General features: G+C 39.9%; 2 protein-coding genes across 3 annotated transcripts; one reads left to right on the forward strand and one right to left on the reverse strand.

Annotated features, from left to right (window-relative positions):
• Positions 1 to 1,156: 1,156 nt before the first annotated feature.
• On the reverse strand, positions 1,157 to 3,997 carry RB195_007814 (uncharacterized protein; the record flags this gene model as incomplete). The annotated part of the gene is made up of 1 exon (XM_064181656.1): positions 1,157 to 3,997. One exon carries the CDS (start codon positions 3,995 to 3,997, stop codon positions 1,157 to 1,159), a length of 2,841 nt encoding a protein of 946 aa, XP_064038431.1.
• A 299-nt stretch (positions 3,998 to 4,296) lies between these two features.
• RB195_007815 (uncharacterized protein) lies at positions 4,297 to 5,900 on the forward strand (the record flags this gene model as incomplete). Of its 2 annotated transcripts, none has more annotated exons than XM_064181658.1 (5): positions 4,297 to 4,378; positions 4,941 to 5,029; positions 5,086 to 5,166; positions 5,441 to 5,518; positions 5,583 to 5,900. In XM_064181658.1, 5 exons carry the CDS (start codon positions 4,297 to 4,299, stop codon positions 5,898 to 5,900), a joined length of 648 nt encoding a protein of 215 aa, XP_064038432.1. The 2 variants fall into 2 exon arrangements, with proteins under 2 accessions (XP_064038432.1, XP_064038433.1); XM_064181657.1 differs by lacking the exon at positions 4,297 to 4,378 and adding an exon at positions 4,777 to 4,825.
• Between the last annotated feature and the right edge of the window lie 8,231 nt (positions 5,901 to 14,131).

The following is a 14,131-nucleotide window of genomic DNA, read 5'->3' on the forward strand; positions in this document are numbered from 1 at the left end:
CAAAAATTCAAAGAGATCAGCAAGAATGTGTAAACGGTAAGTGTAAAAAGAAAAAAAAGAGAAAAAAAAGAACTCATCGCAACCAGCTCTACGAATCTTCTGGAGAAATCAATAAGGTAAAACTCGGCCGATGCGATCAGCTTACCTATAATGCTGTGATTCAAAGATCAAAACCATGAGAACTGTTGTAAAACACTTCATGCACTTTGATATTGACATTATTTATTGTTATTTATTTTGTTATTTATTTATTTTTACTTCATTTACTTATTTATTTCTCATTTACTCAATTTACTCTAATTAAATTTATTCTGTATATTTATTATTCTACATATCTATTTTTAATCTATATATTTTATTTATTTTTATTTTATTTTATTCTATTGTTATTATTATTATAGACGCAAAATATTAGCACCATGCTATTTTCTACAATAGAAGTTCATAATTCATTTAAATGGTATAATTCTTGACAAATGAGAAAACCCAAATAGCTGACGGGTAGATCAAAACTCATTTCCATGGGAGATAGGGGATTCATCGATAGGAGATTAAAAAAATTAGGTACTCTGACCCCAGTTTGAGAACCAGATTAAGACTTTTTTTAAAAACTTTCCTTCTTAAAAAAAACTTCTTTAGAGCATAAGAGGAGGTCTGCGATGCATACGCTCCCGCTGGGGAACTTCCTGGAACTCTATTCGTGTTGAAATCCCAAGCTCATCAGAAAAAAGAAAACTCTAGAGAAAATCCACAGAGAAAGTCTATGCATTTTCTGAGCCTAGTATATCGATTTTTATGCATAAACGGCAAAATAATTCTAGAGAAATCATAAAAAAGCAAACTCATATACCTTCTATGGCATAATTTTTAAAGCGTAGATTCTATTTATACACTACAAATGACCACTTTACACTCGTTTTAGAGGACATGCAATTAGGAGGTTCGAAGAGACGAGGAAATTCACACGCTTCACTGAATAAGAAGGAAAAAAAAAAAAAAAAAATTAAATCCCCCCCCCTTAGGGGGGGGAAAAAATAAAGATTTGTTAAAAGGAGGGGGGGGGAATCCAACCTTTTTTAAATTCTCTTCTCCCCCCCCATAAAGAAAAAAAAAACAAGAGAAAATATTAAAATTAAAATCACCTTGATCACCTTGATCACCTTGACTCCCGTTGGTCTTCGAACCGGTCGAGCGGGCGCCAGTAATTCTTCCATTTGTCCCGGTCGCGTGCCAGAGTAGCCCAGTGGTTCCTCCTTTCGCGTGGGACACGAAGAGCATCGTAATTTTCTTTGAAGGACTTCGTGAAGAAATCTGACCATCGGGTCGGCGGTCTTCCTGTATTGCGCTTAATATCGCGGGGAATCCAGTCGCTCACGGCTCTGGTCCAACGGTTGTCGTTAAAGCGCATCACGTGTCCGGCCCACCTTATTTTACTTTCCTTGGCAAACGCGGCGGCGTCTCTGATCTTCGATCGCTGACGTAGGAGAGAACTTCGAATCCCGTCTCTCACTTGCTTGAAACGGGATACTCCTAGCATCACTCTCTCAATTGCGCGTTCAATGACGCTCACCGCGTTTTCTTCCTGCTTGCGAAGTGCCCAGGTTTCTGAGGCATAGGTCAAAGCAGGAAGTACGGTGGTGTTGAAGAGGTGAGCACGGAGCCGGGTGTTCTTGGTCTTCTTCACTACGTCCTCGATGCTCTTGTACGCTCCCCAAGCCGCTCTTCTCCTCCTGCCCAGCTCGGGGGCCAGGTCGTTCATCATGTTCAATTCCCGACCCAGATAGACGTAGCTGGTGCATTCGGATATGTTCGTTCCGTTGAGCGTGAATGGGGCATCCGAGATCCATCCGTTCCGCATGAACATCGTCTTTTGAAGATTCAGCTCAAGACCGATGCATCCACATGTTTCGGCGAATTCGGTCAGCATTCGTTCCGCTTGGCTGATGCTAGGTGTTATCAGTACGATGTCATCAGCAAAGCGCAAATGGTGTAGCTGCCGACCATCGATCTTCACTCCCATGTCGTCCCATTCCAACTTTCGCATTGCGTTCTCGAGGGTGGCTGTGAATATTTTGGGTGAGATTGTATCACCCTGTCGAACCCCCCTCTTCACGTCAATGATGATATTCTTGTAGAATGGCGAGATTCCGGTCGTGAAGTTACTGTACAACTCTCGAAGCACCTTTATGTACTGAGTGGGAACGCCTTGGTTGTCCAAGGCTTCCACGACCGCTTCCGTCTCAACTGAGTCAAAGGCCTTCTTCAAGTCGATGAAAGTGAGACAGAGCGGCATCTTGTACTCTCGTGATACCTCGATGAGTCTCGAAACAGTGTGAATATGGTCGATCGTGCTGAATCCTTTTCGAAACCCTGCTTGCTCGCATGGTTGTCCTTCATCCAAGACCTTTTCAATCCTATTAAGGATCACTCTTGTGAAGAGCTTGTAGATGACGGACAGTAAGCAGATTGGGCGATAGTTGCCGATGTCATGTGGATCTCCCTTTTTATACAGCAACACGGTCTTGCTGGTCTTCCACTGTTTAGGAACCTTGCATTCCGACAGATAACGTGTAAAGAGCCTCGCCAGGGTGTTGATGAGTACTGGCGGAAGGCTCTTCAGGTGTTCTGGTCTTATTCTGTCGGGACCGGCTGCTGTACGATTTCTCACCGACATGATAGCATGTCGTATTTCGGACGGGAGAACCGCTGGAATGACATGTCCATCTTCCCTCAGATGGTGAGGAGGCAAGTGGGCACGGCTGTCGAAGAGATCAGAGTAGAAGTCGTAGATGATTTTCTCCATTCCCCTTCTCGATGCAATGGTTGTTCCCTTCGGGTTCCGGAGAGCTGTCATCCTTGTCTTGCGACTGGCGAAGTCTCGGCGGGCATAGCGGATGCTTTTTCCCGCCTCTGCTGCTTCAGCCAGCACTTCTGCTCTTCTCTCTTTAAGGTCTTTCTTTATCGCCTCTCTGCAAAGCCTTGCGAGCTCGGACGTAAGCTCTTGGTTCCCTGCGGCTCGTGCTGCTCCACGCTGGCGTATCAGCTCAAGAGTTTCAAGAGACAGGCGTCTCTTGGTTGTTTTAATACTCTCAGCCTTCTTCGCGCAGTCATGAAGGTGTTTGACAAGCCGGTCGTATTCCTCGTCGATGTTGTCCATTGCGGAATCTTCCCAAAAGCCGGCTAACGTAGCGAAGAGATCCCAGTTGATGGTAGTTCTGGGATTTCTCTTGCTGAACTTGGCGGCTTTCTCTGCTCTCCGCGTGAAAGAAAATCTTCCTCGGAGGAGGCGATGGTCCGATCCCGTATAGAACTTTGGTACAACAGCGACATCCGTCAGGCAGAACCTTTTATTGACGATGATGTGGTCTATCTCATTACGGTACCCTCCACCGGGTGACTCCCACGTCCAGCGTAGAGAGGAGGGCTTCTGGAATTGCGAGTTCCCATGGATGGTCTTAGTCGTCATGATGAACTCGGAAAGCCTCTCCCCCTGGTCATTCCATTGTAGGCCGTGGGTCCCGATGTGAAGTTCCTCCGGCGTTCTTCTTGGGCCAACTTTGGCGTTGAAGTCGCCAATTATGACCTTGTAAAAGGCATGATCTTCTCGGTAGAACTTCTCCAGGTCCATATAGAAAGCTTCGACTTCTTCTTCTTCGTAGCTTGATGTTGGAGCGTAAGCGACGAAGATAGTCAAAGCCGGTGTGGGACCACATCTTCTCATCCGCAGACGTCCGATTCGGGTCGTGAGTTGTTCGAAAGAGTCGATGTTCTGTGCCATACTCGTGTTGACGAGGACGCCAACTCCACCAACACCTCTACTGTCGCATGTTCCTAAGAACAGTTCTTCTCCAGTTTCAAATACAGCGTTGAGAGAGTGACGTCGTCTCGTCTCGGTCAGTCCGATGACGTCGTACTTGATCTTCTTGGCTTGCACCATCAGATCTTCGATGGCCGCTTCCGATGCAAGCGTGCGTGCGTTATAAGTACAGATCGTCATCCTAGTCCTTTTCCGTTTCGGTAGCCTACATGACTCCTGCAACCCCGTCCTACCTGGCGCTACCGTACCAGGCTTTCTACCGGAGTCAGGAGACTCTTTTCTATTACTGTTTTTTTGCATGAAATTTAAAACCCACGGGCAGGTTGCAAGCCTCTAGTCCCATGGGTTTTTGGGAGAACTTCCGTTCTCCCAGAGTGGACATGTGGAGCTTATTTGTTGGAGGCGACTCCAAACCGCCTCCCTTGCACCTCCCAGTCAATTGATTGCAGGCTTTTGGCCGGACCGACGTGCGGGATACAATGATTTTACGAGTCAGTCCTGGCACAGCAGAAGCAGGGAGTCCATCCCCTGAATCCACCTGCGTCTCTGGGCAAGCACAAGGTCGCTTTTGGTCCGCGGTTAGCCCCCTATCCGCCACCTGGGGACGCGCCACGTAGCCTCGCGACTAACCGGCTGTGATCCCTCTAGTGAGGGAGATCCGTGGAAATTAAAATAATAAATTAAATTCTCCACTTCGAAGACTTCTTTCTACTTCTTTCTCTGCTACCTCTTTCCTTACTTCAGTCTCATCTGGTTCTGAGCATCAAGGGTTCCCACAGTCCTGTAATCTTCCAAAGAACTGTCCAGTTGTCCCAAAAATCTTGCATTACAATGGATTTCGAATTTTTCCACTCGTTTCATGTCGTTCTTAATCTAATTTTCGCATTTCTGGGCAATATTTGCTTGTTCCCGGCGAATAAGGTGGAAATCGAAGACGTCGCTAAATAGGGACCCACCGAATGACCACGTTGCGTCATCGATTGGAGGAGGGTCGAGGGGAAAAAAGAGGTTTGGGCCTAGGAAATAAAGAACACGCGTTGTGGCGCACGCGTTGCGGCCATCCGGTTGAACTCGCCTGACGCCGACTATGTATCCACTCGCTGCTGAATATGTCCCGTTTCAGGATCACCGTATCGAGCTGAAATATCGCGTGCAATTTTACGACTTCAAGAAAAGACGGTTCTTACCGAGTTGAAGGAAAAGTGGTGGAAGGTGCTTCTGCTATTTTTTCTGTTCAGGAACCAATTTTCCCACCTACCGTCGTTTAGGATAAGAGAGTAGTATGCCCGGCGGTGGTTAAGAAAGGTACTGACGATGGTGGAAGTATTGGAGGGATTTTTATAATTTTGGTGAGTAAGCTCGATGTTTTCATGTATTATTTATTTATTGTTTATTTGTTTGTTTATTTTTTTTTACTTTGGACTAGAAAATCCTGATCTCCGCTCTGGGTCCCGTTGCCCAGCTTCTGCACTAAGAGAATCTCTCAAAAACGTTTTCGTTGCGGGAAAATTTTATCTTATCTGGGAACTGGCAATCAATCGATAAGGCAATCGATAGCGTGGAGCTCAGGAATTTTTTGCTCGACTGCAAGACGTTTCTGGAAGGATATACGAGTGCTTATAGGTGATTGGACTTGTTGTAACCATCATATTAGTGGTGTTGGAGGTAATCTCACGCCCGGATGTCGTCCCTGACGGGCAGGTGATTAATATTCTTCGGATTTTATCCTATTTCTCCTCATCCCAAGTGTTCAAAACAGTTTCAGGCACCACGTCCTGGAATTTGGCATCAACTACAACACGCGTTGTGCTTCATCCGTAGCCCTACACATTCGTTGAAACGAAAAATCGATAAACTCATCGTATACGAGGAAGGTCGACCTACGTATCAGTACAAAAACAACTACATTGGTGAAGGATCGGAATCCGAAGCGAGTAAGGTGGAGCCGATTCCAAGACCGATCGATCCAGAAGAAGAAAAAAGAGAGAGTTCGGAGGAGAACGACAGTAGTTGTTCTCCTCTGAGCTCCCAAGAAGAAGACTCCAAAGAAGAGAACTTCAGTCAGCCTTCATCTACTCAATGAAGGCTCAGGATAGTTCTTCTAGGATTGTTGAATTAATAAATTGTGTAGTACCGCTTGTTCAAGCAAAGAATCCACAAAAATATAAAATAATCGTGAAAAGCATTTAAGAAATATCAAAATACGGCCTACCCGAGCAAATAACTCATTTTTCTCTTTTTCTGTTTAAAAAATATCAAAATACGGCTTGTCCGGACAAACAACCACATTTTTTCTTCTTTTTTAAATTTTTTTCTTTCAAATTTTTTATGGATTCCACGTATCCGATATGATAGATGAACACATTTTAACAGTATTCTCTTGGAATGAAAAAAAAAATCCTGTGACAACCACTCAAATCCATGCAGTGATAACATAAATACGAGATATTTTCAGTTTTTTCTATTTACAACGCCAAACGCTTCTGGACGAGCAGCTTTTCGAGCTCCTTGATAAACAGCTTCGAGTCTGCATCCATAAATTTTATTAGGTTGATGGGTGATTTATTGCGTTTTTTTTTCCTTGAACACACAACACATGACGGTTCTCATCACGAATAACAATGGATAGAATACCATGAAAAAAAAAGCGCTTAGGTTCCACGAACAGATCACATCGCTATTTCCTGAGCCTTGCTTTATACCGGAATTTTCTTGGTGCATATTTATTCGCCACTGAAATTTGAAATTAAACTTTTTTTTATGTAGACAATCGTTTTTTTCGTTCAGTGATGTACATATACTGCTATACGAAGAAGAATAGTTTTTTTTTTGGATTTTTTTTTAAACGATTGATAAAAAAATTTCAATTCATTCTCAGATCCTTCTTCTTCTGAATTCGATAGCTCTTCCAGCTTTTTTTTTAATTAGAAAATGGCTCACTAATATTATTGCAGAACCCAATTTTGAGAAAAAAAATCGAGAAATTTTGAGAATTAGCTAGAAGAAATGAAATAAAATAAATAAATCGAAACCAATATGATATGAGCATACGATACGGATATTATCTAGTTTAAGTCGTACAGGGAGGAACAGTAATGTCGTACTTTTTCAAAAAAAAATTGATTGTCGAGGATTTGTGTAGTGGAGTGAGCAGACAGTGATTTTCACATTCTACACAGAACAACTAGTTTAAGGACACAACTAAATGAATCTCAATTTTTGTCGGGTTTAGGAAATTTCCATAAAAGTTCAGAAGGCCGTGACCGTACCTCTAAGTCAACAACGGGTCATTTAGTTTTAAAAAATTCCGAATAGATAGTATTGACCTGTTTCTATAAGTGGATTAAGGAGGATCTTTTCGATTTTTTTAACTGAATAAAAGCAAAAATTACTAGTAGCCCTCCTTAGCTTAGTTTAAATCCAGTGTTGGATCGTGGAAAAAAAATATTTCAGTCAATCAGAGCGTATTTAACAACTAGTCGGTGCTTTATAAGTGCGCCTGGCGAATTTCGGATTTTATTCCTACTTTGCATTTTTATTCTTATTTTTTACTACTTTTTTGCGATTTTTAATTTTTTACATTTTTTTCAATCAGTTTCACTAACTTTTGTGTCGATAATTTGACAGTTATCGTAACTCTCCTATTTTTTCTGTTATTTAACGTATAGTTTCCGGGTTGTTAGCAGAAGAAGAAATGGTTTATTTATGTTGTTGTTTATCCTAAATGGAACAGGATCACGATATGGGGCGCTTGAAAATTTATTAATTTGAAATAAATAAATTCAAAGAAAAAATTTAAACTTAAATTTAAAAATATAGAATAATAAAAAATAAAAATTTAAAGTGGATAAATAAATTTAAAACTTGTTTTATTTATATTTGAAATTCGCGTTGTGGCACATATGTCGATTATTTATTAGATATGCTGTAATTGTGGAACCTCGTTGTTCGACGAGGTCCAACTTTGCCTGATTACTAAACTTTCAAGGGGTAAAGAATGTGAAAATTACCTGAACCTACCTCATCCATCATAAGCTCCGAGAAAATACGATTCTCCTAGAAACCTGCGATTTGACCGTTGAAAAATCTCTTCTATGACTTGAAATATTTTGTCTTATCTATTTTTTCCACCTTTCACGGTGACATGGGCAGCGATTTGAAATTTGATTGTTTCCACGACTAGCCTGGAATCGTAAGAAAAGAGCAACATCGTGTGTCCTAACAAAAATTACAAAAGCAATTTAGAAAAAAAAGTGATAATGAAGCCAAATAGATTTGAACAGCACGTCACCCCAATTCACTTTTTTTCCTTCGAAGTTCCTACGTTTCTTCAAAATGAAATATGAACCACGTTTGGCACAATCAAATTTCGAAAAAAAATCCTTTCATTTATTTATTTATCTATTATTATTTCATTTTATTGACACTTTACTTTATCTTTATCTATTTATTTATTTTTATATTTTTAAAACTATATCAAAAAGTTCTACTATTTTAGTTAATTAATTTAGTTAGTTAGTTCGAACATATTATTTTCTATTGCTTTTGCGAGCGATTCATGACACTTGGAAGTATAGAAAAAAAATTGCGGAGGATGACTAACAATAGTCATCATTGCACAAGAACATTCTCGAAGGCTCTCGGGGAAACACAGCAGACCATGATTGATTCATTTCGTACATTTGTTCCATCTGCTTTTTTCATTAGCTCTCCTCGACGGTTTACTAGAAATTTTTAATTCTATTCAGATTTAAAAAAAATGAAAAAATCCTCTCTAAACCACTTATGGGAACAGGTCAATATTATCTAACCGGAAATTTTCTGGACTATATGATACGTGATTGACTTAGAGGTATTAGGCCACAGGCCCTGTGAACTTTATAGGCACTGCCTGACCTCGGCAAAATGGAGCTTCACTTAATTCTGTTCTTAGGATTAAAAAGAATTATCCATGGCTTCTCTTCAACGAAGGCAAAGTGTTTTTAGGATCCACAAGAAGCGCCGAGCTCTAAAGCACACTGTTAGGGAACATCAAAACTCCGGGTAGGCCGGCACCGTGTAAGCGGCGTATTTTTGAAATGTTCTGCGAAATTTCCTTTATTTTTTGGTCGTCAGAGGCAAAATCCATATGAGCTTCTTGTTCGAATTTCCTTTAATCATGGATAACATTAAACTGTACGTGGATTGCCTCTAGTGCTGGATATCTTTTCTTTCAATAAGCATTTCGCGACTAACCGACTAAGGTGAGGAACGTGTCGGCAGCGAAGGCAGACACCCGCGCTCTGCTTCTCTGGCGTACTCGCCGATCGATAATGGTGCAGTTTTGCTATGCGGACACGCTCTTAGGGACATCCGCGTCCGCGACGCGCTGCGTACCGCGCGAGCGCCGCGTCCGCACAGTTGAAAGCATTTTTTTGATTATTATTTACCATTATTTTATGATTTATTATTTTATTTTATTTACTTTATTTTAATATTTAATTTATTATATTATTATATATTATTAGTTCCTTTATTTCGCATAAACCTACAAAGATAAGGAAAGGATTCGGGGGTGAAAAATAGAATAGAGAGAATAAATAAGATATAAAACTAATCTAGATAATAAATAAAATAAATAAAACAAACATTAAAAACGTTTACGTAGAAAGTGCACGTACGCTAAAATATTGCGTCCGCATGTGCACTTCCTACGTAAACGATTTGAATAAACTGAATGGCAATAAGTGACGCAAGGGATGTTACGTCACCTACGCTTTCGACGATTCGTCCATCATCACTGCCTCTCCGCTTTCTAATTACACAAATGACAATTCCGATCACCATCCAGAATTTGTCCCAAGATCAACGAACATAAATTTTTTCTTCCATTTCTTCCCACGAACTTATGTATATGTACTTTGACGTTTCGTTGTAGCACTTCTCGTGGCCTTCGGCCAGAGCCTGAGGCGATCGATACGCTACAGCCTGAATCTTCTATTTTTTGCACTTTCACGTCATTGACATTTCCCTCCTCGCCGGACGCCGAATACGCCGGCGAGATTTTTCACCTCCGTTCTCATCTTTTGTTCTTCGTCTATTCCGTCCATAAAATATCCATAAAATCGAAATCAAATTCCGAGAATTTTCGGCAGTCGAATTCTGATGCTCGAACTTTTCCTAGGATTTGATCCTGGAATTATGTACCTGTACGAAACGTACAAGAAACGATAAAAAATGAAGAAAGAAAGGAAAAAATAGAAGCTGAAATGATCTAATGGTTGTTTTTGGCTTCAATTTTTCAAATAATTTTTCTCAAACATTTAAAAATCCACCAAAACCTAGCCTTCTAAGGTTGTCTCCAATATTTTTTCCATCCCTTTCGCTTAGCGCTCCTCTCTAGCTTCGTTTACTGCTAATGTCTTTACTAGAAATTATTAATATGGTATACTGTAACCGTTCACGTTATACATTAAAATAACAAATACTAATCTGAGCTGAGCTGATCATGTAGGAGATGTTACAGTTTTTTTCTCTACTACCTCCCAATCCCTCAAGTTTCCCTCAACTTTTCGGAAGTTAATTTTTAAGCTATTTTTTTAGTTAGGAAAAAAATTTGCTTGCAGTGGAATGTTTTTGTAAATATAAAATATAAATAATAATATGTAATATAAATGTCTTCATTTCCGCCTATACAATCCTCTTTCTCTTTGATGCTACTGGATTTTTTTTTCCGAAAAATTGTGGATCACTGATATTTCTAGTAACGGCAAAGGTGTTTCGAGAACCTTCGTGTGGCACAACCTTCCACAGGAAACTCATCACTTCTTAAGGCTCTATTTCTTTGTCCAAAAATAGTTCCTGAAAAGAAAGGCAAACGTTCCTAGGAGTACTGTAACTTTGTGACTTCACCTCTGGGTTTTATAACCGAATAGAAATGCCCAGATCTCGCTGCAGTTGTGGAAACTGACGGTTGTGATCGAGGTGGGACCCTGGCTAGCTGCACTCATTTCTGCAATCCCTATAGAATAGGTCACAACCAACCGACTTAACCGCGACGCTTCGAGCGCAGCCGCAACTGCACAGAATTTCTGCTCGTTTTGACCCGACTATACTAGAAAATGTGGCGGTTGTAGCGCAGTTGGTAAGAGATTCCACTGTCTGCACGATCGATTGTAGGTTCGAATCCATGCCATTACTATAACAATCCTCAGCAACCAGTGTTTCTATTTAGGTTAAAAAAGTGAATTGTTTAACGTACACCGAAGACTTAACAATTTAGTAGGTTTTTAACAGATTTTTTTTACATTATTTTGAAAATTGGAGCGGGTATAGCGCAGTCAGTTAGAGGATCCGTTGTCTGCACGATCGATCGTGGGTTCGAATCCGCCCTAGTCCCCACCAAGCCTTTCATCCCACCGGGTTCGATGAATTGGTACCAGACTTGTCTGGGAGGCGAAAAACACTGGCTTGACACATCGGCTAGCCACCGCAAGTCATTGTACAGTTACACATTCCTGAACCTCAAAACGATTCTGAATTGAAGCGAACGTGGTGGCGGGTCCCAAGCGGATTGATTAACACCAGAGACTTTATCCTTTATCCTTCAGAAAGGTAACTAAAAAAAGAATACTGAAATTAGTATCACATTGTGTTCGTCCGGATGCACAATCAGCTGCAAGCGTTTATCGCTTCCCAGCGTGGCTTTTGGCGGGTCCCAAGCGGATTGATTACCACCAGTGACTTTATCCAATTTATCCTTTAGTACTAGGAATTCACTCAAAGTGGTAATCGGTAATCGGGACCAAAAAAAAAGCTGCAGATCGGCTACGTCTTGTACATACTCCATAGCATACGCTGCACGCAGGATATCGCGACGCGATCGGCGCAACTCGGAACCTTGAGAGCGTGGTGGCATGTTTTATACCCGACGGTATCGATCAAAATCGGTGGCCATGATCTTGGATTGCAGGAAAAGTGCAAGCAGCTGCATCAATCGGCCCATTCAGCTGCTGAAGTGGTTTTAATGCATTGTAATACAAAGGGCGCTAGTGCAAATAAATGTCAACAGAGATTTTCCTTGATTTCCTCCAGTGACTCATGAATCAATCAATCAATACATGATTGTAGATCTCCTCAAGATAAAGATATAAGTGCCAAAACAAAATTTTGTTCGGTGAGCGTGCTTATTTCGGGAAAAATCCACAACAATTCCCTTTCAAACTGAATAAAACCCAACAAAGCCAGCTGCTTTCATTCTGTTTGGTTTCTCTTCTGAGCCAGCATTTTTTCTCACGGTCCCACAACTTTGGTTTTGACTGAAAATTAAATTTTAATCAATTTTTGCTCTGTCACTCTATGCTCTCAATGAAAAACAGCTTAGAAAGGAAAAAAAATAAAGGAAAAAAGTGAACAAAAATTATGAGAATCTCCTGGATCACGAAAATCTTCTGGATATCTGAAAATTTTACTTCTTCATTTGTTGCTTTCTTTCAATAAAGGATAAAAGGATAAAGTAACTGGCGGCGTCAGTAATCAATCCGCTTGGGACCAGCCCCCACGTTCATTTCAATTCAGAATCGTTTGAGGTTTACGAAGGTGTCACTGGTCTATACGATGACTTGCGGTGGCTAGCCGATGGGTCAAGCCAGTATTTTTATCCTTCCAGACAGGTCTGGAACCAATTTATTCGGACTCCGGAGGGATGAAAGGCTTGGTTGGCATTAGGGCGGATTCGAACCTCCGATCGATCGTGCAGGAAGCGGAACCTCTAGCCGCCTACACTACACCCGCTCATCTTTTTCGTAAATCCACGTAATCGTTCGTAAATCTTTCAATAAAAAACATAAAAACCCTTATCTATCTGATGCTATTGTACTGTACTGTAATCATAGATCTATGGCGCAGAAACGATGGCATGCGGGGTTTTTTCCACCGCTTCGCCGATAAGAGCGAGACCCACTTATTTGTTATTTTTTCCCACTGAAACATCTGTTACTGCAACTTTTAGTCCCATAAACTTTAGTCTTAGGTCTTCCGTTCAGCTGTAAAATTTTTAAAAAAAAAAGAAAGATAAATAGAAATGAAGGGTTATGGCTTGACTGCTCGGTGTTCTGTAATTTCCGAGTTATCCGAGTATCTGATTGGAAGCTTTACAACATAAGCTTGGAGAAAACTGTAATGATCTCATAAATAGAGAACCTGGTATATTTTTCGCAGAGTCTGGATTTTTGAAACCTCAGGGATCCCAGCTTTCACCCAGCATCAACAAATTCATGCAAAGCACTTCACTTACACTACCTTAAAAACGAGTTGGGAATTTCTTTCTTCCAGAAGTTTATTATTTTTATTAATTACAACTTTAATAATTAATTATTGGTACTTTAAATATTTGAATATGAATAAAATTATAATTTAACCATAAATAATATAATATATTTAATACTAGAAATAATTTCGTTTTTTTTTTCACCATTTTATCGTCTTTAATCGACAAGTTGTAGGCGAAAAAAAAGGGTTGTTGCTTGAAATGCCGATGAAATCCAAAATTTTCCCATTTTATACACTTGTAACATTCCTGAGTACAGCAGTAAAAGAAAATAATCAGTAAATAAAAATAATAATTAAATAATAACGTCATGATTAAATAATAAACAGTAATAACAATGATATTCTAATGAATAATACAATTTAGTAGTGGAGACGTAGTTCGTTAGAATTTTTGAAAGATTCTGATTAGAAAAGTTTGATTTTCAATAAACATCGGCAGAGTAAGATGTCGCATTGATTTTTTAATAATTTATTTTGTCAATTTTTTAACGATCTCGTGTACAGCTCATCGAAAATCGACGATTACGATTCCGCTTGAATTCTTCTCAACAGAGCAGTGACAGTGCTTTTATTTTCCGATCTTCGTAATGTTTTCTTCTATGGCGAACGTATAGCACATGTTTAAATGCAAATTCTCTCACATCAATGAGAAACGCTGTCTTTTCTGATGCATTTGATTGATTTAATTCTTGATTTGAATATCAATCCTCGTCAATTGGGACCCAAATCTTTAAATTTCAGGATCTACTGACGATTTTATAAGTTGTGAAGTTGAATGCTAAGATTTGAAAAAAAATGCTATGTGCTGCTGCTAAATTTTTTTACATTTGATGTAATTTAATTACCCAAGATTTTTCTCTTAATTACAATATAATAATGTAATGCCAAATAATTACATAAGTGACTTCGTCTGTTAAAATGCTTATTGTTCCAAACATTAAACTTATTAATTATAAAATTTTACATGTTTTGGTATTTTTTTAGGCATTAAATGGTGTTATTCTA

Source organism: Necator americanus, chromosome I (genome assembly GCF_031761385.1).
Source record: "Necator americanus strain Aroian chromosome I, whole genome shotgun sequence".
NCBI lineage: Eukaryota > Metazoa > Nematoda > Chromadorea > Rhabditida > Ancylostomatidae > Necator > Necator americanus.